General features: G+C 35.4%; 1 protein-coding gene across 11 annotated transcripts in view; it reads left to right on the forward strand.

Annotated features, from left to right (window-relative positions):
* LOC105319410 (serine-rich adhesin for platelets) overlaps positions 1–22,988 on the forward strand; it is a 41,304-nt gene that overhangs the window by 15,578 nt on the left and 2,738 nt on the right. For 3 of the 11 annotated variants that reach the window (XM_034466373.2, XM_034466382.2, XM_034466380.2), the window contains 31 exons: positions 8,441–8,488; positions 8,918–8,974; positions 9,600–9,668; positions 9,774–9,821; positions 10,033–10,179; positions 10,683–10,727; positions 10,964–10,993; positions 11,712–11,759; positions 12,181–12,207; positions 12,393–12,443; positions 12,815–12,835; positions 12,984–13,028; positions 13,890–13,946; positions 14,903–14,926; positions 15,094–15,174; positions 15,485–15,712; positions 15,807–15,902; positions 16,113–16,148; positions 16,533–16,571; positions 16,790–16,807; positions 17,377–17,427; positions 17,937–17,957; positions 18,146–18,163; positions 18,659–18,676; positions 19,629–19,895; positions 20,858–21,187; positions 21,445–21,612; positions 22,107–22,346; positions 22,456–22,476; positions 22,623–22,655; positions 22,766–22,789. In XM_034466373.2, coding sequence (XP_034322264.2) covers positions 8,441–8,488; positions 8,918–8,974; positions 9,600–9,668; positions 9,774–9,821; positions 10,033–10,179; positions 10,683–10,727; positions 10,964–10,993; positions 11,712–11,759; positions 12,181–12,207; positions 12,393–12,443; positions 12,815–12,835; positions 12,984–13,028; positions 13,890–13,946; positions 14,903–14,926; positions 15,094–15,174; positions 15,485–15,712; positions 15,807–15,902; positions 16,113–16,148; positions 16,533–16,571; positions 16,790–16,807; positions 17,377–17,427; positions 17,937–17,957; positions 18,146–18,163; positions 18,659–18,676; positions 19,629–19,895; positions 20,858–21,187; positions 21,445–21,612; positions 22,107–22,346; positions 22,456–22,476; positions 22,623–22,655; positions 22,766–22,789 — 2,406 coding nt within the window. Of the gene's footprint in view, positions 1–135; positions 7,675–8,440; positions 8,489–8,917; positions 8,975–9,599; positions 9,669–9,773; positions 9,822–10,032; positions 10,180–10,682; positions 10,728–10,963; positions 10,994–11,711; positions 11,760–12,180; positions 12,208–12,392; positions 12,444–12,814; positions 12,836–12,983; positions 13,029–13,889; positions 13,947–14,902; positions 14,927–15,093; positions 15,175–15,484; positions 15,713–15,806; positions 15,903–16,112; positions 16,149–16,532; positions 16,572–16,789; positions 16,808–17,376; positions 17,428–17,936; positions 17,958–18,145; positions 18,164–18,658; positions 18,677–19,628; positions 19,896–20,857; positions 21,188–21,444; positions 21,613–22,106; positions 22,347–22,455; positions 22,477–22,622; positions 22,656–22,765; positions 22,790–22,988 lie in introns of all 11 variants that reach the window. The other 8 variants (XM_066074867.1, XM_066074869.1, XM_066074888.1 and 5 more) reach the window with 8 other exon arrangements.

The raw sequence follows: 22,988 nt of genomic DNA on the forward strand, positions 1-22,988 counted from the left end.
GCGTCAAAGTACATGTAACAAGATAAAGTAGACATTTTCATGAGATATTGCATTTTGTTGTTTGTAAGAATGTAAAACAAATAATGGAGGTAAGGATAAGAGACAATTTGTTGACATCTGAACTCTTTGTTTCAGGGGAAGGTGATGTCAATATCTACCGAGGGTATACTACCCCATCTCCAAATCAAGAAGCGCGAACCTTAGCTCCTAGGTGGCCTCCCACAAATATGAAACCCATATGGCCAACCTTGGCACCCGTTTACCCTTATTATTTAGCTGGAAGTGGCAAAAATCGAGTCAATTTGATAGAAAACATTGAGACTCATTCTGGAATTCCAGCCTCGATGTGGGTATCAGAACCACTGAATCCTGATCTTGGTTCACTGACTTGGAACGGAACACTGAACTGGGACGGGGCAACCAAATGGGATGGGACGGGGTCTGGAAGAGATAAGTTTAGTGTAGGGAAAAACACAAAGTGGGATCTAAATCGAGTAACAACCGATATGGGAAGTCGTACCTCTGGGTCGAAAACAGTAACTACAAATGTTAACGTAGATGGAAACGCTGGATCCGGATCTGCGAGCAAGACAGTCGTGAAGGAAACCACGTATTTCAATAAGCCCGACATTAACTCACGATGGATGGACACTTCATTAGGTAACAGAATGCGTCTCAATGGTGGAAGCACAGACATAGATAATTCTTTGATCTCCACGAAGAGAACAACAAACACAGTGGCTGCTGGCTCACTTGGGACTGGTGGAGTTGGTGGTTCAAAGACGACGGTAAAGAAGACAACCACTACAGTTAATAAGAACGCAGGTAATACTGGGAATCTAAATGGCGGATATCTCGATTTTTCAAATACAATTGATAATATCAAGGATAAAACGTATGTGGAAAAGACCACAGAGAGACGAGTTAATGAAGTGGTAAATAAAGATATTTCATCATCCACAACGACTGGCGGACGAAACACGATGACGACAGTTGATACCTTTGATAGTACCATTACGGATCCATTTGTTATGGAAGGTGGAGTAAGTACAACTGTTACAGAGAGGTCGCCTAACGGAGTTAGTAAGATAACCAAGACATACAGAAATCAAAATGGTAATATAATCAAAACAATCACAACCATCACCATAATTAACGAAACAAAGATTATTTCATCTGACGAATTCGGTGGAGGATCGTCTTCCACCTCTCAGACAACTGATAGAGTGTTCGATACATCAACAAAGAACGTAAAGGTGACGAGCACCGACAGGACTGGCTCATTAACACTGGAGAAGTCACCTAGAACTGTAGATATATCGGGGGCAACTAAAGATGTCACAATCGAAAGAAAAAGTACCGATCGTATCTCACCGTCCACTGTTACAGAAACAAGAACGGTTACTACAGAAACAAATAGACAAGGAACTCTCACAACAGACTCTGTGTCTTCTGGAAACAGGAAAATCGACAACATTCTTCGAGAATCGCATTCGTCAACTAACCTAGACGGTTCATCAGTTGATATCTTGTTGAATGGAAATACACAGCCCGACTTTAGAGAGACAGTTACAGTCCAGGAGGTCCCTGTTGTCAGAGGAGATACGTTAACGGAAACCATTACAACCACAAACACTAACCCTGCATTGGACATTAACACGTCCATATCAGGAGGTTCAAGAACATCTTCCAACACCTTAACAACAAATGAATTCATTGAAACTGGTACAACCAAAGTAGATATATCAAGAGACAGAGGGACGTCGGGCATTGGTATTTCAACAGTTGATGTGTCTGGAGCTTCCAATGTACAGGACACTTTTACAACCGATAGCAGATTTCAACCAACAAATCAAAACATTGTAACCGAAACAATCACTGAAACAGTGGTAACTGGAGATCGTCCACGTACAGAAACAACGGAAACTATCACTACCAGAGCAGACGCTACTGGGAGTTCAAGTTCCACTGATTTCGTTTTCATTCCAACCAACGAAAGAACGGAAACCAAGACTGTTGTGACGTCAAGCAAAGATGCATCATCTCAGTCCTCCAATTTGATAGGTCTTACTGGTTCTGATTCTTCTGGATTGAAAAAAATATCTACTTCAAAAGTGGGCGATGTAGTTATAACGGAGAGTATTGGACCTGGTGGTCAAAAACTGATTACAAGAGAGACAATAATTAGGGAAACCTTTGCCGGAGGAGTAGAACCTCATACAATAACAATTACTGATGCCCATAGCGGTGGAGTAACTAGTGACACTATTTTTGGCGGCAGAGAAATCAATAGAAGACCTACAAGCACTAATGTGTTTGGAGGGATAAATGTAGAATCTCGTCGTTTTTCCGATACAACACAGGATACCTCAGTTAATGTTGGTACAACAGGATCAACTAACTCTCGTACCGTTGTTGACACAAGTGCATCATCAACAGGCGCTTCTTCTAATAATTACGTTTTGCCTGAATCGGGAGGTACAAGTCGGGGGCAATCAACTACCATTCGAAACATCACAGTCATAGATTACACAAACGACGGGTCTCGTTCTGATATTAAAGAAACTATCAACTACGAAACTAGTGGGACACAGGGAACTAGATCTTCTGCCTCAACAACGTTGTTTGCGGGGTCAACAGATGGTATACCAATTATGATAGATTATGGTCCTTCTGTGCAGGAAACCGTCAGAACGGTTAATGTTGATCCTCCTCCGATGATTATCCCAAAGGAGACTGTCGAATCTGTTAGAACTCGCAATGATAACATCAACTATAGGCCAATTGATACGAACTTTGAAAGTGCATTTACAAGGAGCACTATTGATGGTCAGCCAGTAGTTGTGGAAACGATAACTGAAACGTTTGTTGATAACCGGCCTGTAAAGGAAGTAGTGAAGACTGTAACAGAAAGAGTTGTTGATCAAGGAAGAACTGGTGTTGACTCTTCTATAACCTCTTCAACTTCTTCCACTAAAACATCGAAATCATCTTCCTCATCTGCATCCAGTAATGTAGACACTAATTTGTATGACACTGTTGACACCATTACTACAGATGGTCTTCCATTTGATGTTTTAATTGTTAAACCTGGAAGATCGGTAACCGAGGTTCAATCAAACTATAGCGACACTGGCGGTGTTGTTACCAATGACATTGGGGCTGTAGAGGGAACAGGCGTTCAAACAGTGACTGTTGTGGAGGAAATCGTTACGACAAACTCTAGACCAGCGACCGGAATTATCAGAGAGACAACGCCTTCAGTCACTGGGCGTGAAGTGGGAACCAGCCGAGACGTTGGATCAACTGTGACCATGAGGAACCAAAATGAGCTTGGCACCAGCCGAGATGTTGGAGCAACGGTTGTTGTAACTGGTCAAGATAATCGGGATCTCAATGTTGGAGGAACCGTGATTGGGAAAAGCCGTGACAGAGACGCATCTGTTACAATTACACGCCAGGACAATGTAGTGACTGACACAGGATCAAATCAGGGAGTGGACGTTTTAGTTACAGGCACAACTGATAACGTTGTAGGTACAAGTCGTGACAGAGATGCGACAGTAACAATTATAAAAGAGGAAACCATCGTTACAGACCCCACTTTAGAAATTTCTAGTTCAACCCAAGGAAGGGATATTTCAATGACAGTTAGAAATGAAGGTTTAAGTGGATCTGTATCTGGAACAAGCAGAGACAGAGATGCATCTGTGACAATAGCCGGTCAAGGAAATACTCTAACTGATCCAACTCTAGACCTTTCCGGATCAAGTCAAAACAGAAATGTGTTAGTGACAGTTACAGATCAGGGACTAGCCGAATCTTCTGTTGTAGGTACAAGCAGAGATAGAGATGCCTCAGTAACCATTACTGGTACGACAGATCAAGCTTTAGAAATTACAGGATCACGCCAAAATATTGATGCTTCCGTCGTTACAACTACTCAAGGGGTTGATGCATCTTTTGTAGGGACTAGTCGTGACAAGGACGCTTCTGTAACAATTATAAGACCTAATAGTTCTTTTCCTGATCCAACACTAATTTCGACCACAGAAGAAACTATTACAATAAATGGTGATCAAAATCTGAATAATATTGAAGGAAACATGGGGAGTTCAAACCTAATGATTGGGCCCGATGGGGTGTTAATTGACAAAAGTAAAACCGTAGACCAGTCTGCTTCCATTGTGTCAGACCTGGGAACGCTATCCGGAAATCGAGATGTGGCTACATCTGTGTCTCTTGAGGCAGGGGCAGGATCCACCTCCTTCACCGGAAGTCAGACCAAGGACACATCAATTGGGATCGAATCTGCCGGAGGATCAACCATTACAGTTTCAAATAACGTAGATGGAAATGTAGACTTCAACAGACAAGATGGGCAAACAGGAACAGTTGTCACCGTTACTAACACAACCACCCTGAATACAGATGTCCGAGCACCAGAAGTCTCGGAGACTGTTGTTACTGAAGCTGTTGTAAACTCAGATTTATCCAAAAAGACAGTTGTCGTTCCTGAAGATATAACAGTAACAAGAGAATTGATAAATACAACGGACACAACTCAAGATATGTTGCCGGCTGGAAAAACAATCATCCGAGAAACAATAATTACTGAGACCTTTGTAACCGACGGAAAAGGCGGGCTTACTCCAGTTAAAGTTGTCGATGGTAGCCAATCAGCTTTCACGACTAGCGATTTTACTGACGTAAATACTGGAAACTCATTTGAGACGTCAGTAACGGGGTCTTCGTCATCGTCCTTTCAAACATCATCGTCGACTTTGGAAACATCGGGATCTACAATGACGAATTCATTGCTACCGGTAGTAGATTCAGCAAACATTGCAGACGTTGTCCCATCAGAGACCGTGGACTATGGACCGAACGTTGAACCAGTGGTTGTGCCCTTACCAACAGAGCAAATTGACTTCACTGAGTCAATATCCGGCAGTCAATCAGTAACTGGACAAAATTCATTAAGTGAAACTATCGTTACTGGAGAACCTTCCTTGCAAAACAGCTCTTGGACAAACTATACCACAATTCGAGGTCCTCAGGGAGATTCCACAATAATTATTGAAGAAACTGTTATAATTGAAAATATAACTCAGCCAATCGGCCCTGAGTTATCAACAACTGGCGCCATGAACACATACAATGAAACAACATCATCTACATCTTCAAATAGCAAAAATGATTTCAGAACTGTTGAAACATCATTTACTCTAGACGCTAATGGCGTGACAAGAGATTCATCTTCCAGCAACGTTGTTTTAGACAATGTAATTCCAACAACTAGTGAGCCGGCAGTCGTAACTGAGAGTAACTTAGCTATAACGGAAGGGTCATCTTCCACTATGACTAACTCAAATCCTGGGTTTGATCTGGTATTCCTAAACACAAAAACATCATCATCGCCACCAAAGCCTAGACAACAAGTAGAGGAGATTATAACTACAGTGACGGAAGAAATTATTACAGGCCACGGAGATGCGATAAAACCACAAACAAAAACTACCATACAAAATGACGGGTCGGTGGTGACAGAGGTTGTTGAAATATTAGACTCGAGCACAGGAGGAAGGTCTGCATCAACAACTTCTGAAAATTCGTCCTTTCAATCTTCGCAAAGTTCAAGCTCTAGCGGTATAAATATAATCAAACCAAGGCAGCCCGGCAGAATTGTAAGCGGGCCTTCGGGTGTATCGGGAAGTCTTGACATAGCAAGTGGGGATCTTGCTGGGGGCTCGTCGTTATCCCTAACACCTCCCGGTATGAATAGACAAAACAGCGCTATATTATTTTTCATAGAGCCGGGTGTCACGGCCGATTCGAGTCCGACAGTTTCTAGCACACAAACAGGAGCTGAGACTCCAGTAATTACTGAATCCGACAGTACTATATCAAGACGGAAAGAATCATTTAACCTGAGGAATGTTGATACAAACATTCAAGGCTCTGTCGGGTTTATTGAAAGACCTGGCACAGAAATTGTGACAACAGAAACTCGAGTAGAAAAATCATCATCCAGTTCCGTCGGTGATATGTCTGGAGGTTTTGAAACTTCTATCAACACAGATGGAAGCGTGGTTGGAAGCTCAGGGACTACAATAGAAACGGTCAGTGGCACAAACGGCGCTGACACAGCAAACACTAACACGGTGTCGTTTGACGCAGAAGTCAGAAGTGGAAGTGCGTTATCAAACAATGACAATATACTTAGAGGAGAAATTGGAAGTGTGACTACAAGCCAATCAGTTAGTTCAGCTTCTCCTGTCAGGACTACAATGGGGTTATCAAATCCAGTGATTTTCAACTCTGAACGAATGGCTGCTAAGAATACAGAAACCACTTCTAAAATTCCGATGGACACAAGCTTAACTGCAGATATCGGACTCACGACTGGCAACCCAGTCAGAAGGAAGCGTGCGGTAGGTGAAAACAGGATGGTTGAACAGATAAACAGTATGCTGGATGTTCTCACGGGTTATTTCAAGGAAACGCACAACAAAACGGCAAACAACATAGTTCAGGCACTGACAAAGATGCATAAGACGAAAAAGAATGACCCATCCATGAAACTACTAAATATCACCGTTAAAACGAAACTTAAAACTTTGCCAGATTCTAGTAGTAAGACAAAACATGGAGCGGAGATACTTTCAAAGACGTCTAAATTTGACGTTCTTGGTAAGAAATCAATGAAAAACAAGTCACGAAAAACCAAATCCAGAATGTCGGAACAAAAGCAAACGACTCGTAAAGCGAAAGAACTTGATGTTGTTTCCAAAGCAAAAGTAAAAGTCTCAAAACCATCACGCATTATTATAGAAGAGCCGTTGGAACGAGTCGTGATTCCATCAGAAAATGTGAAAATGTCATTATCAAGATCAGTTTCACCAACTGCTAGCGAAAGGGTAATTGAACAAATCAAACAAGAAATGAAAATAGAGAAGAAAAATGAACTTCGGAAGCTTAAAACGGCTGATAAAGTAACGCAAATCTCAAAAATTAAAGAAATTCCACAGACAGTCACCATACAACCTAAGGTTGACACTATAAGCAAGGTAAATGTAAATACAATTAAGCAAAAGGAACCGGAAACGACACCGGAACCGCTATCAATAGATACCACATACGTCTATGAATTTGTAACACAAGAACCAATAACGGAAATCATTTATCCGGAAACAACAAAAAGGAAAACCACTTCTACTACTACAACCACTACAACCACTACGACCACAACCACCCCCGCTCCCCCTCCGCCTCCCAAACCCGTCCCAACGTCACCCCTTGATAAAGCCCGCGTAATTTTTGGTCAGAATGGCGAGTCACGCCGTCAGAGGAGACCTCCCCGCAAGAGGAAACAAATGCTGAGCGAAAACATCTCTCAGCGCTTGGCTACTTCAGAGGACTTTTCCCGTGTTAAAACAGCAGGTCAATTGTCCAACGCCATTCCTCATTCCGATGTTAGTGGAGGATTTGTTTTGTCCAGAGTTGAGGATCAGCAACAGGTTGGGATGTCCCGGATGTCAGATGTTTCAAGCAACCATCACGAAAACAACCAACAAATGGCCGACATTTCCAGAGTTTCGGAGTTCTCTGACCATCGAAGAAACAACCATGGAAATTCGATGGGTTATGATATGGTTCATGATCAAGCTAGAGGCAAGAATACAGCATAGACTGTGTAGCTGCTGTATGATAACATATGTTTGTCATTAAACAAAATTATAACATCTGCTTTAATCGTTTTAACTTTTTGTATATGCACGAATATAAAGCCTAATGAATCACGCCTATGTTTTCATTGCATGCGGGAGTGGGATATAAGCCCAATGGTTTAGCTTAGTATATTTTGCTTGTTTGCGTTGTGGGTATAAAAGCATGATCGTATCATAAGCTTGACATTGTATTGTAACCTTATATGTTATAATCACACATCATACATTTATATAAACATTGTTTCTTTAGGAGATGTATTTCATTCCTTTAGCTAACTAACCTTTCATGCTAATGTTCTTCATTACTAGAATCATCCAATAACACAAATGCAACTGTAGATGACCTAATACTTGCGAACACAACGGAGTTAACAATGGAAATTAACACTACTACGTCATATCCTACGACGACTGCGCTAAGCGCTATTCCTGAACCAGTGCCTGTAGCATTTAATGACTTATCTAGTCCCCGTATCCTCACATGTAATGTTGTTTTTATTTAAATGAAAAAATAATGTATTTTTTTTTTAAAGTTTGAAAGAAACCCACAAATCTTAATCATTGAAACATAAAATTATGATTATTTGAGAGAATGAGAGTAGTTTCAGTAATGAGACAAATTGATTCCTTTGAGAACGTAAACCAATATAACCCTTTTTTGACCGACGTTGTTTTGTTTCTCTAAAGATTTGTTTAAACTCTTTTTACAGCTCCAGTGACGTCATCATCTTCGTCTAGTTTATCCATGTCGTCTTCCGGTAAGCAACCATTTCATTTAGTATAAATTGATTCGATCGACTGACTTGCAATATATATATATATATATATCTGATGTAATATATAACGTATCCTGCACCCCCCCCCCCCCCCTCCAAACCCCTTTTCCATGTTTCTGTGTTTTCTATTATTTTCCGACGAATGAAAAATAGAATAACTCCAAAACTTAAATACACAAAATGCTTCTTACATTGACAAAAAAGTGAATGCAATTTTTTATATACATTTTATTGCATGTTTTTAACTTGCTAAATGTATTGGAGCCTAATGAACTAGTTTATTGTCATTTTCCCCCTAATTTGCGCAAATTGGCAATTTGTGTTCCTCTTCTATGTATTTAACAATTCAATCGCACTGAACAAATATTACAAAATACACATAAACTATTTTGATTTTTAATTCCATTCCAGCACGAGACGCCGCCTTTACAGGTTTAGGTCAAGGTCATGGCGTGTCTGATTCGTACAGTAAGAACAACGTTTTAATTTCTTTGCTTTGAATTCAAAATATCACACAACAATGTTTTGTTGTAAATGATAGGTAACACACTACCATATTTTTCTTCTTTTTCCATATATAAATTGATTTATTTTCTTCAGTATAACACAGTAACTTGCAATTATCACAAAAAAGAAATGTTTGCGATTTGTAGAGAATGACTTTTTGATAATTCTGTTTCAGCATAATGTGCTAGATTTTCCTTTTCAGAATTTGTTTTTCTTTTAAATTCAAACCCGGTTGTGGATTTTAACAGAACTAGATATACTAATCAGCAGTCAATGTTATAAATTTTTTATTTGCTTTCTATGTGTAGAAAACATCTCCCCTGCCTTTAAGATTTCAACATTGATGACATTTTTTAACTTAACTGTAATACACCTTTAGTTTGCACACGTGGAGGTATTTTGATATAACAATATCCTTTTTCTCTCACACACACGCCCCCCAAAAACAACGTTATATATTAAGCATTAATCATGTTACTTACTTGTCAGAAATGTAATGAAAAAAAAATGTAAAATTGATTCCAATCCAATTATCAAAATATTGATCCCGATCATAAATATTACGAGTTATGTTTTTTTTTTTCAGGAGAAAATAAACAGACTTCTCAATCTAGAAACAATGGAATGTCTGACAACGCAATGAGCGCATTCCTTGGTAATATTTAACGACATCAAATGTTTGTTTGATTTGGTCTTCTTTCGAAGAAAACTGAAATGCACAATTGCTTAACCTTAATCAATTAATCTGTATTTTTTCCAGCTGTTTTGTCTCCACAACAGAAACTGCAACTCCAGTCCCTTCTTGGTGGTAATGCGGTTTTTTATAAGTAGCATTCGACTTCATAATATTCATGTCTAAATATTTACATTTGCAAATATGCTTTCTGATGTGAACCTATATACGATCGCAACTCATGAGAGGATCCATATATCTTTTATGGTACACTTAATTGCTAAAATATACTTTTAATGAAATGCCATTATGTTTGACGAACATAAATAATCTATGCCTCCACTAGGTGGCGGAGCTAACAACTTTCAACCGCCAAGACGACCTCCAACTACCACGACTACCACCACAACAACCACCACCACACCAGCACCACCGCCCGTCCAGGGTCCACCTGACTTCAGTGCACTTGCGCAGAAAATGCTGCAAAGTCTAAGTATGTATAACAGGAAATAAAGCTTTCATGTTTAAATTTAAATTTGTATCAATATATTGAAGGGCACAACTATACTGTGTGGAAAAATGATAAAAAGAACAACCATGAATCTTGCTTTTCAATAATTTTTGAAATCACATTCAGTCACATTAGTTTCGATTCTGTTTGATTAATGCAATTGTTTGAATCCGGTTTTTTTTTTTGGAATACTACAGTTTTTTCAAGCATTTGCTTACAAACTTTTTCATTACAATGTTGGTCAGAAATTCTATAGATGATTTGATTACAAATAGATTTAAAATAGAAAAATAGTTAAAATATATTTAAAATTTATCTAACCGACTGTAACTTTATTCATGTTTTTGCGCATTATTTACAACTGCTCTATTGACACTCAATGTTTTGAAAAAGACGTTATAAAGTTGATAGACGAGTAATGTACTTATCAAATCATTTAGTAAAAAAAAAATTATTCCTAATTTGTTGATTGTTTTTTTTTATAGATGCAAAGAATTCTCCATCCCCAGACCAACTACAGCAGATGATGGGTAGGTCATTATGATATTTACCAATTATAAATAACTATAATCATAGCGATATTAGTTTGTATGTCACGGCTTTTTTGATAATTTAGTTGTGTTTAATGCTTTTATTGTTTAACACTACGACAAGTGTTAATTTGTTTATGGAAACAAATCACACAATAATTTTACTTCACTTTGAATTAGCGTATTAGGAAACGGGTAATCAAATCATTGAGAATAAGGTATTTGTTCTCGCTTAGCTTCCTTAGATGGCGGAATGCAGACGAGCGGTAAGTAGCCAGATGCTTAGCATCCGGGGGCTTTATCATCGGACATGCGTATTCACAATTGTATACAACGCCACTAACATTTTTTTTTATCTGTTGTGCTAATAGAGCAGATTTCATAAATCTAAATCATACACCTTATGAGTAATTACTATGGTGTCCATATTCTCATTAATTAATCAATTTAAGAACATTTCCAGGACATTATTCTGAAATTATTTTATAACTTATACTTTATATATGCGGAATATTTAATTTGCTTTTAATTCATGGTGTATTTAAAATTTGTATACCTTGATAAATTTTATAGATAGATGTATAGCTAATGGGCAAGTGTATTGCTTCTGAATTAAAATATCTACTGCTTTTCTGCGATCAGTAATATGATTCGATTAATGTTTATTTTCTTTAAACAAAACTATGTGATTTTACTAGCCAAATCTCTAAATATTGCGTATCAGTGTTGTGAATGGAATTCAATGAACTTGATAGGATCACTCCAGCTTTAAACGTTTATTGCTAGCTTTACATATATATGTCATTGCAATTTTAAACTATTCAGATAAACGTTATAATTGCAACAAAAAATACGTCCTTTTAAGGTAATACAGAAAACATATGTATAAGACTTTTATCTTTTAGCTGAAATAAGATTTATTCACGGTTATGCATTTTCTTACGCGTTTAGTGTCAGTTTGCTAATATACCACTATCTATTTAGGAGGAATGAACCCAGACGCTGGAGTCAACCCGATGAGTCAGTTAATGGGTAAGTATCGTTAAAAGTTTGCTAGACGGGGGACCAAGAAGACGCTGCGCTATTCATGGTTAACTGTTGACTGTTGATTCATCCACTGCTTAATCTGTATACTGGGTAATTTTCGCCCCTCTGCACTTGCGAACGACTTTATCATTAAAGTATGGAATATACCCATGTCGATATTAAATGCATATTTTTGGAATAAGATAGCATTTTTTAAACTAGTTTAATAACAACAGTGATACACATCGTTAATATTATTGCAAGGGAAAACAATAAAACAAGAAATCCGGGATACGATATTCATATCTTTTGACATTTTCTTTTCATAAGATCATTTTGAAATATACGATTTTTTTTTTAAATTTGTAATTGAATTGTTGACTTTATGCACATATAGAGGTAAATAAAATCTAATTCATTTTTTCAGCTTCAATGCTGGGTGGAGGCGGGTCAGGTAAGAACTTTATTTGACAATATGTATTTGTTATGTATAATTTTATTTAAAAATAATTGTTTTTTGATACTTTGTATATTTTGTAGCTTGATTTCTAGAAATGTAAATGCATCAAAAATATTCTCAAGATTAATTTCGTAATCATTTGATATTGTTTCTATATAAATGCAATGATTTTGTCGCAGAGTCATCTGGCGGAAACAGTGGGAGACCAAGTCGTTTTAACGATCCGTTAAGTAAGTTGTTAAGTCGTACGTGTATTTATTCTGTGTTGGAGCTAAAATCAAACGTAATATTACACGTTACATAACTTCATCAAATGAAACAAAATAAATCATGCCACAATAGAACTTACAACTGATCTATCTATCTATCTATCTATCTATCTATCTATCTATCTATCTAATTATTAGTTAGATATTAAAACAGATCATCCAATCTAAATTGATTTATTTAACACAATTCTTCGTTAAAATTTGTCAGAAAAAATGCTATAAGAATAAATTATTACAACTAGTAAAATTTGTTGAAAATTAAAGTGCGTACTTTTGCATGCTTTATTATCGGAGAATCTTGGACATAAACGTTTTTTCTTCTTTTTTTAAAGGTATGAGCATGGCTGGAATGAGTGAGTTATATTTCAATCTACCCAATTGTGTCTAGTATTGTGGAAAGAAAGTTAAACTAAAAAAATAATATACTGCAAAACGTCGACTTATTATCTTAGTAAAAATATAAGAACAACCTAATGAAATGCTACGTGTTTTTTTTTTTAGACCCAATGATGCGAAGAATGATGATGAGGAATATGCGTATGGGCAGTGAGTATAGTTCATATTTTATCAATATTTGATATTAGTTGCATGTACGGCAAATTCATCAACCTGCTCTGATTAAATTTAGAATTTTATCATTTGTTATTTAACAACATTTACAGTTCTAAAATATGTAACTTGTGACTCTTTTTAAAGAGGATTCTTAAACATCAGTCATGATAAAAAGGCTGGGACTTCAACAAATTAACCGAAGACAGATTTTCAGATATAATTAGGAAAATATCACAGAATGAAGACCAAAAAAATTATACATATTTAAATTTTAAGATTTTAAGTATTTTGTATGTTCATATAGAGCTCTTCTTCTAAAGGAGATCAAAACAGTTTAAATATGGCCAAGACCATTGAGCCCTCTTAACATTAATTGATTGTTGTTTTCAAGCATTTACTGTGGAATCATTAAAATTTCATGGGGGCCAATTGTCGTGGATGGCTTAAATTTTACAGGTTCGTGGGGACGTAATTTCGTATATTCTCATATAACTACAGTATGAAATATGACTTTTTACCCTTATTAACAATTCATGGAAGATGTTATTTCGTGGATGAGAGGTAACCACAAATTCCACGAAAATTGAGCCACCACGAAATCTAATGATTCCACAGTATACATTGATACCAAAAATAAAGATTACATAATAAGTGTTTTCTATTATTTTAAGATTAATTAAAAATCATTTAATGGAAAATGACGTAGCATCAATTGAGCAATATCCGTCATTGAATTATTGTTTGGATAAGATTACCCGTAACCTATCTATTTGCCTTGTACGCCGTACTGCTGTGATAGTAGCCGGTCTGTTATGTTTGCAGCATTGATCACTGATCATTGATTAATTATTATAGATACTGCAACGGACCCCGGGGAGGTACCGGAACAACCAACACCAGGAGAGACCGGAGGTTTGTGTAGTTCTTTCTACAACAATGAAATATAAACATAAAGTGATATTAAGGTGGTATGGGACACTCACATGTTGTGACGTACTATTAATCAAAATACACAAAATATCAAGTGTAATTTTATCAATTGTAGTTTCTCTTTTAGTTGTAACTTAACAGCGGAGCGCAGTGTGCTTGGCAGGTTAAGTCATGAGTTAAGCCCGCTGAAGATTTGAAAATCTTTAAATTTAAGATTTTTAAACATACTTTAATTTAGATTTTGTAAAATTTCAAAATAATCACCGGTGAAAGTATTTTAATTATTGTGTACTTTAATCCACAGTAAAGCAATAATAGCTGCAATTTTCGTGCTAAATTTTTTACGAAAAAAAATATCATGGTTTTTAAAGTTTTGTTATCCATATTTGATTTTTGAAAAAGGCGCGAAGAAGCCTTAAATGAAGCCAAATTGAATTATTGTCATCCTGTACAAAAATTGATCTGCTATATATTTCTTAGAAGAGAAATCTTTCTTCTGAAGAAAGTTAATACTGAGTAATCCTTTCAAATCTAATTAATCGTAAGAGTTAAATGTACTTGCAGACTTATTAAACTAGCAGGTTTTTGCAGCAAAATAAAATTCTAAATAAATACAGCTCATATTGTTTTAATATCAACAAATGTCCTATACCTAAAACAACTTGATTATTGATATTTTTATGTTTTTAAGTCTCATTTTATAGACACATCCTTGGTTAAATGAAAACAACGTGTTATTTTATTATTGGAAGTTTTGATTAGTTGTACATCAAAAAAAATATTATGATGTGAATAATATTAAAAGAATGCATTTTAATTAGATATATTTTTTCTTGTTTACGCTAAAAACTTTTACTTTGAAATTGTAAAATTAACTGTCATAATAAAGTAACGTAAATGAGAAATGTTTTGTATTAATGATTTTCTATTCATTTTAGGAATGAACCCCTTGATGCTGATGGGTATGGGCGTTAATGTTTTTCTTTATGATAGATTGTTAAGTTAAACTCTTTGAAAAATCATATTAAAACCATGTAATCAATGCAAAATACTAGTATGTAAATGAATGATTTATTCTCTCAATTGATCGTCGTTAACTGTTATTTAAAAAAACATCTCATTCTTTAAGCCATGGGAGGTGGAGCGGGCGGCGGAAGTGGCGGACTGGCCAGCCTACTGTCCGGCGGTCTGGGCGGAAGTGGAGGCGGAGGTAAGTCAAAATAACGTTGAATATTTAAGTCGATTTATAAGAGGTCACAAAAATTAATGATAATTAATATACATCTAAATGATGTCACTTCGTGCGTCTGTGATAACAGTACAGTAAGAAAGGGACATTTTGTTTTATTAATGTATAAATATAACCCATGGTAGTGCTTGGTATCAATTTTAGTAAAATACATTTTACCCTAACTCATATGTAGCAGTAAGCTAGAGCTTTCCATGGAAATGTGAAATTTTGCAGGCACATATGCTTATTGGTATTACAAAAACATGATTTGTTTCACCATGCCTTACAGGATTGGCGTCTCTCCTTGGCGGCGGCGGCGACATGATGGGAGGTCTTGGTGCAGCACTAGGTGGAGGGGGCGGATCCGGAAGTAGCGGATTAGACATGGCTGCCATGGCCCAGGCTATGAGTATGTTCGGCGGCGGCGGCGCTGGACCGGATGCAGCTTCGTCATCAATGAACGAACCTTCCTCTTCATCATCGTCTTCATCTTCCTCTGGAAACTCTAACAAATCAGGTACGTGATCATCCCGCTTTCCCTCTAGCTAATTTGAATGAATAGTTATTCGTTTCTTATAGCTAGTGCATGCTATATATTATATCTTTTTAAGTATCATATACCAAACTTGACTCAACAGCCTCCAAATCTCAGTCCAGTGGTTCTTCCAACGCCGGGAACTCGGAACCAAGCCCCGCACCGGATACAGGTATAAGTCATTGTCCACATTTTCTAACCTGAATAAATATTCTCTTGTTCGTGTTTATGTTTATTTTTATCGCTTAAAAAACCACCCACGCAAATAGATATAGAACATTTTCCTGTATAAAACAATGAACTGTTTCTTTGAATTTTTCTATTAGTCTGTTACTGTATCAAATTAATTGGTAAAGCTGATTCTTGGGTTTTGTTTCTCCAGGTCTTGACGCCATGATGGGTGGTATGGGAGGACTAAGTAAGTGTGGCTGCTGGTGTTAATTTTGCTTTAAAAAAAAACAAGATCATTTCATTTATAATTAAAAGAAATAATAAAATAACCAACGATCCTAGAGGCATCACACTACATTACATATTTATCTTGAGAGAGAATTCTCGCTAATATTATTTAGGAAAGGTAAAAACATTAAACATTTAACATGTGATGTATTTTTTTCTTTTTCATTATAATGAATCTAAGAAGAAAAAAAATAAAATCATGTGACATAATCTTTCGCTATTAATTTTATGATAAACTGATTTACAAACACTTTATACACGTTAAAAATACACATTTTTATGTACAGTTTATTACAAAAGCAATAAAACCTCTTTTATTATGTTTGTTTTCTCTCCATTGTAGATCCCTTGGCTTTGATGGGAGGGGGTGGAAATATGGGAGGTAAGTGTATTGTAACCATCAGATTCGTGCGTTTTGACTCAAGTTGAGACTTACTTTAACTCGAGATTCAAATTTAGCCCAAAAGCGTTTCAAGTGGGTATCTGATTGTAAAACGATATCGCAAAACATTCTTTTCTGAAGTATATTTTGAAAAGTGACAAATTAGATGTGCAGTTCTTATCTTTGTGTTCTATATTTTCCGAATTTCTTAATTTCAGCTTTGGCCAGCCTGATGGGTAACACTTTTTTCATTTTTATTACTTGTTTTTGACTAGAGTATATTTTGCTTGGTATTCTTTTATATCATAATTGCATGAACATCCCATATTATTAGTTATGAAGTAGTTATGACAGAAAAAAATGCATAATCGGAAAGGTAAAAGCATTTACCAACAAAAGTTTAAGCATTTTTATGTGAATTTGTAAAATAAATAAAATTTAAAATAGTTCATTTTTGCCCGTCACACTATTATGGTAAGTTATATGTATGATCATATTTTGAACAAGCTATTGCAAAATACAAACATAATATCCTGTAGAATCATTAAACTTCGCGGAGGTCAGTTTTCGTGGATTATGGGATTTTTGCCTATATGTAAGGATGCAATTTTGTGGAAGCGTCGGTTTTTAGTTTTATTAGGAAAAATAAATCTTTCGTGATTATATTTTCGTCGAGGATGTGAATTTGTGGATGAGGGCTACCCACAAATACCAGAAAAATCGAGCCACATCAAACTCAATAATTCCACTGTGTAGGACATAACATATCAGCATTTGGAGTCTATACCCATTTCTATTTTTGTAGGTATGGGCGGCGGAATGGGAGGTGGGATGGGAGGTCTAGGTGCTCTCGCAGGTAATTTTTATTTTATTTAAATCTACATGCTTTAAAAAAATGCACTGTAAATAAAATAAAAATCATTAAATTGAAAGTTTGTAATTACTATTGCAAAACTTAACAACATTATTATTTTTTTTTTTACATTTTTGTTTTTAAAGTTTACTGAAAAATCCTGTTATTTAGAAGAATTTTTAACAAGTACATTGATTGCTTTTCATTTAATATATATATATATATTATTAGATTTTTCTGTTGCTATTGTATGTGTTTGATTTTGTATAGATAATTTTAATTGTCGTGTTGATAATTTATATCATTAAGATGTTAATGTTAATTACATTTTAGTTACATTAATATCGCGCTTGATATAATTTCATATAAGAAACCTTATTACTTACAAGGTATTTTTCAAGTCCTTTGAAAATGGATATTTTTCTATTAAGTTTTTTGTTATATAATTGTTTTTTTCAGTAACAATATGACATTAACTATTCGTATTTATTTTATTCGTTTCTTATTTATAGCTCTCGGTGGAGATCTTCCAGGTATGTACCTGTTTTTTTTTCTTTATTTTTGTTTATTGAACATCGCATTACACAGAGATTTTATGGAAAAAAATTTCGCTTTGAAAAAAAAAATGCGTGGCAATTAACCACATATGCGTTTGACCGAATTAAAAATTATAATGCTATTACGGTACGCTTGGCATTTAATTTTGTCTGTGTTTAAACAGATATGCCATCAAGAGGAGGTAAGAAATGTAGCCAATGTATTAATATTAATTGTACATGAACTAACGGAATATATCCAGAAATAGACTATTGTTGACAGTCTACTATCTATGTAAAGAAAAGCTAAATCAGCATCAGTGTTGTAGAAGTGCACAGCTTAATTTTGTCCATTGTGTTTGTTTTCATAAGTCTTTGACATTTTATCTCCTTATTCACTTTCTTTCGACATATAGTTTTCTGTCCCTCTATTATTCTTTTTTTTTATAGATCTACATCATTCTATGCCCAATGTATTTCTTTGTTTCTCTTAAAGCTTTCTATTCCTTAGCCTCTGTCTTTGTTTCTTTTAATCTTTTCCTTCCTTGTCTCGAGTTCCTTTGTGTGCTTGAGCAAATACAACTGCTATAGTGCATCATGTTTGTGGTAAATCTTTTAAAATGTAGCAATCAAATTCAAGAAAAATTGTTTTCAATGTTAGTGAACTTGTTTTTAAAAAAGTAGTATTTACCTTAAAGGAATGATGGGCGGAAGAGGTAAGATAAAGTGACGTAACGGCTGCAAATGCGTCTTGGTGGACGCGCAGTTTGCATGAAACTAGATAGATCGTACATATAATCATTCCTGTATACCAATGGATATAATATTTTATCTTTTGCATACATTTGATACAATATATATCAATTGATGTTAAAAATCAATACTTCAAATAACTTCCTCAAAAATTTGCATTTTAAAAACGAATTCTGAAATATCAAGCTAATTAAAACTAATATTTTACCATAGAAAAAAATGTAAAAAAGAAAGAGCAACCACAAAAAATACTTAAAAAAAAGAAAAAAAAGAACAATTACAAAAACAACCCAAATTACTCATTTCCTTTATTAATTATTGATGGTTATTTATTTTACTAATATTAACATCCTGTAAACTGTTAAAATCTGAATTCAGTTGTATTTGTGATATTGTTAGATATGAATAATATTTAATGAACAAAAATGGGAAATAAATATGAAATAAGTATGAATGTCATGTGCTGTATGCTAAACAAAATATTTATTTGGCCTTAATGTGTTGCATATACAAAGTGTAAATTATTAAAACATTTTAAACCTTTAAAGTAAAGAAAAATGTCCAATTGATGTTTGACGTAATCCTCATTATTCATATCGATACTCAGTATGAGCAAGCAAAAAAAACAAAAAACTGTCGAGCGCGAACTTAATGATCTACTATTAACTTATGTGTATGTAAAAAAAGTTGATTTACTTAAAAAAAAAGGTTGTCTTTTGAGAAATTACGTTAAGGCTTGTTTTGTAACGAAACAACGAAAGGTGTTTCAAATTTATTATTAGTTTTACCATATTAAGAATTATACTTGCAGTTTATACATATAAATAAACATATAAATATATTTATTTACATAAAACCTACTATTTAAAAATAATACACTATGATTTAAAATTACATGTGTGCACTTTTTTCCAGGTGGAATGGGATCTATGGGAATGAACCCAATGGCAGCCATGCTTGGCGGACTCGGTGGAATGGTCAAAAGATCAACACTAAAAACCAACACCGCCGACGGTGGGCGTTCCAGAAGACGGAATACGGATTTCACCGTCGGTGGAAGGAGGGACCCGGTTCCTGTTGACCTTTTCTCCGACACTTTCACGCCGGTTAAGAGTCACATCACCGGTAACTCTGTCGCTATTGGTACCAGTGGATCGGTCAAAGACGCCGTCTCTCAGAAAGGTATCTTGACTAAGTTTGATTGTTTTGTCTTCCAATGAAAACAAATCAGTAGAAATTGCCAACATTCGGTGATGTTAATACATTCGAGGTGTTTTTCCGAGCTTGCCAGAAAGGCCAAAGAAGTTGCGATTGCTGTTTCTCGCAGAAAAGGCGTTTGACATTAACTACAATTATGTGTTCCATAAACAAAGAACTGTTAACCAATCCCGTCTCGATCCTCAGCTATGCTTCTTAACCCACTAGTATCTTTAAAATGTGGTCATATTATTGCGTTCTGTCCTCTGGGTAGGTAATGTAGTTAACAATAATGATAGTTTTTCTATGAGTTATAATTATCAGATGTATTTTTAATGAATTAACCCTAAATTTTTAAACATAGACTATGTTAAATTGACACTTTGTTAAAAAGGGGGCACAGTGTATTTTCTATAATACTGTGAAATCATTAAAAATCATTGTGGTTCATTTGTTGTGGTATTCGTCGGAAACACTAACCCAAGAATCGGGACCTAAGACAAACCCTATTGATAAAAAGACTCAATTTATTTACTTAACCTGAAAACCGACGCATGCATAAAATAACGTCCACACAAATAAGCAAAAACCCCACAATCAGCAAATATTGGCTCCACTGAAATAAAATAAATCCACAGTATTTTGTCGCATTTACTTTGTACAACAAAGGATATTAATCATAATGATTCGTTTGGTAATGAATAACGAATGAACAATGATACTTCTGAAATGATTATGATATTCAATGGGCAGAAAAAAAGAAAACGTAAATTTTCTTATCTGATTGGTTTCGATTTATTGTCTTATTACGTTTGCAATGATTAGGTCTTACGTTAGTTAAATCATGTCATTGAATTCAACTATGATGAACCCTATTTACACTGTAAGGTTACTCTAAAATAAATTGTGCTATCTATTGTTTGAATCAAATATATGATATTTTTCAGCAATTCCACCACCGGATCCGTTTAAATCTGCAAGATCCAAAACAGAAAACATTCGTCAATTCAATTATCAGGAGCCTAGAAATTCAAACACAATGAAGAATGCTCCTTTGGATATAACTTTCCAGACGAAAAATACCCAATCGGCCACAAACACATTAGAGAAGACCCTTCCTTCTGCATCATCAAATAAACAGGTCGGAAGCGCCTCACCTTGGAACACACCAGCGGCAGTTCAAAATAACCTTAACGCCTGGCCTGGTTCGAACCTGGTACCAACAACCACAGTTTCCCCACCAACTGTCACCAGCGTGCCACAAATTGCCACAACAGGTATAGTTAAACTTTGTTAATTCTTATCAAGTATTAATTTGTCATGTTTAAAAACAATTAACACCTTCTTTACAGATTCCAGCTGATTTAGAGTCATCTCCACATTTTTCAATCTGTCTTTGAGAGTCATCTCCACCTTTTTTATTTCTCTTTGAGAATCATATTCATCATTTCCATTTCTCTTTGAAAGTCATCTCTATTTTTTTTTTATTTCTCCCTGAGAGTATCTCTACTTTTTTTTTTTAATTTTCGTTAAGATTCCTTTTTTGGGCTGACGCCCCATGACGCAGCCGGGCAGATGTCACACATGGGCTTCCTACAGAACCCTATGCCCACACAGACACAGGCGGGTTTCGGTTCAACTGGAATGAACAACATGTTTGACATGGGCATGGGAAGCTTCGGGCTAGGAGGCCTGGGGCTCGGTAAGAATTGCTTTTATCCAATCATAGACCCCCAACTTTATTATTGTCTGTAACTTTGTGTTGTTTTGGTGTACTGTGCAGCAATATCATTACCTGTACACCATATAATCATTATGTTCTTTCATTCTGATGTTTAAATGAGCATTGACATGTTTTCATTAGGTTTTCATATTCATAGTACTCTCAGCTTGTAATTTTGTGCTGTGTTTGTAACCATTGTCAATTTTGTAGTTGTGTTGTTGGTTTGTGGTTTTGATGTTGTTGATGTCCTTTAGTTGGTCACCATTCTTTACGTGTAAGATCTTGTGAAATGTGAAAAGGGACAAGTAAGTTCATTAAACCGCAAATAAGTTTTCAAGATGAGTTTTACATATATTATCTATTTGCTTCTCATATGTTTTTAATCTTTGTGATGATAAATCTTGGCGCAATCGGGCGTAAAGACGTGATAATATATGCATACATTATGACGTCATGTTATATTTACACATAAGGTGCGGATTCTGTAGATCCCATGTCAACAGTCCAAAATGGCGCCAATATGTTTCCAACCTCGGGAATTTCAGGTCAAACAACAATGATGCACGGAGTCGGGAGCGTTGGTGGTTCTGGTAATATGGGAGGGTTTGGTCCCGCAGCCATAGGATCTACAGCTGGTGCAGCAGGAGGACCCAGCCAATTTAACCAAATGTTATCAAATGGAGCTAACACAGACATGTTGTTTGCCAGCATTGGTGAGATCTTAATTCATCGAGTTTGCATTCCATTACTAAGTCGATTCCTTTGTCTGGAATTACTAATATTTTTCGTTTATTAAAATTATTCCTTTATGTTTTTTTTCAGGACTTATTCCAGATCAAATAGGTAACATTGACAAAAAGGCGGTTTTATGTGTTTTGTAATTGATAATGGGAAGTGCTTTTGAATAACTTGGAATAAATTGAAAAAAAAAGATATTTTCTACAAGTATAACACGTGAAAAAATTAATCAAATGATTCTATTGTTTTAGCTGATATTATGGGCGGAACTTCGACGAGTGCTGGTAGGTAGCAATATATTTAATATACTGTGTAAAGTTTAAATTTATGTTTCGAAGTTAACACCATTTATAAAAACACTACATTTAATTTTCCTTTATTTTTCATTTTTTAGCCAGGATGCCTATGGACATCAAAAGTAAGACCAGATCTTCCATTAAATTTAGAGTTTTACTTTTTACATTATTATTTATCGGAACTAGATATCATAATACATTAACAAATGAAATCAATTGTTAGCACTTATTACGATCCCATAAATATATTATTTACTTTGTTTCATTATCATCTAAAAAAATTGAATACATTAAATATTCAATAAATACTCAATAAAAAAA

The sequence above is a fragment of the Magallana gigas genome, chromosome 1 (genome assembly GCF_963853765.1).
Source record: "Magallana gigas chromosome 1, xbMagGiga1.1, whole genome shotgun sequence".
Classification (NCBI taxonomy): domain Eukaryota; kingdom Metazoa; phylum Mollusca; class Bivalvia; order Ostreida; family Ostreidae; genus Magallana; species Magallana gigas.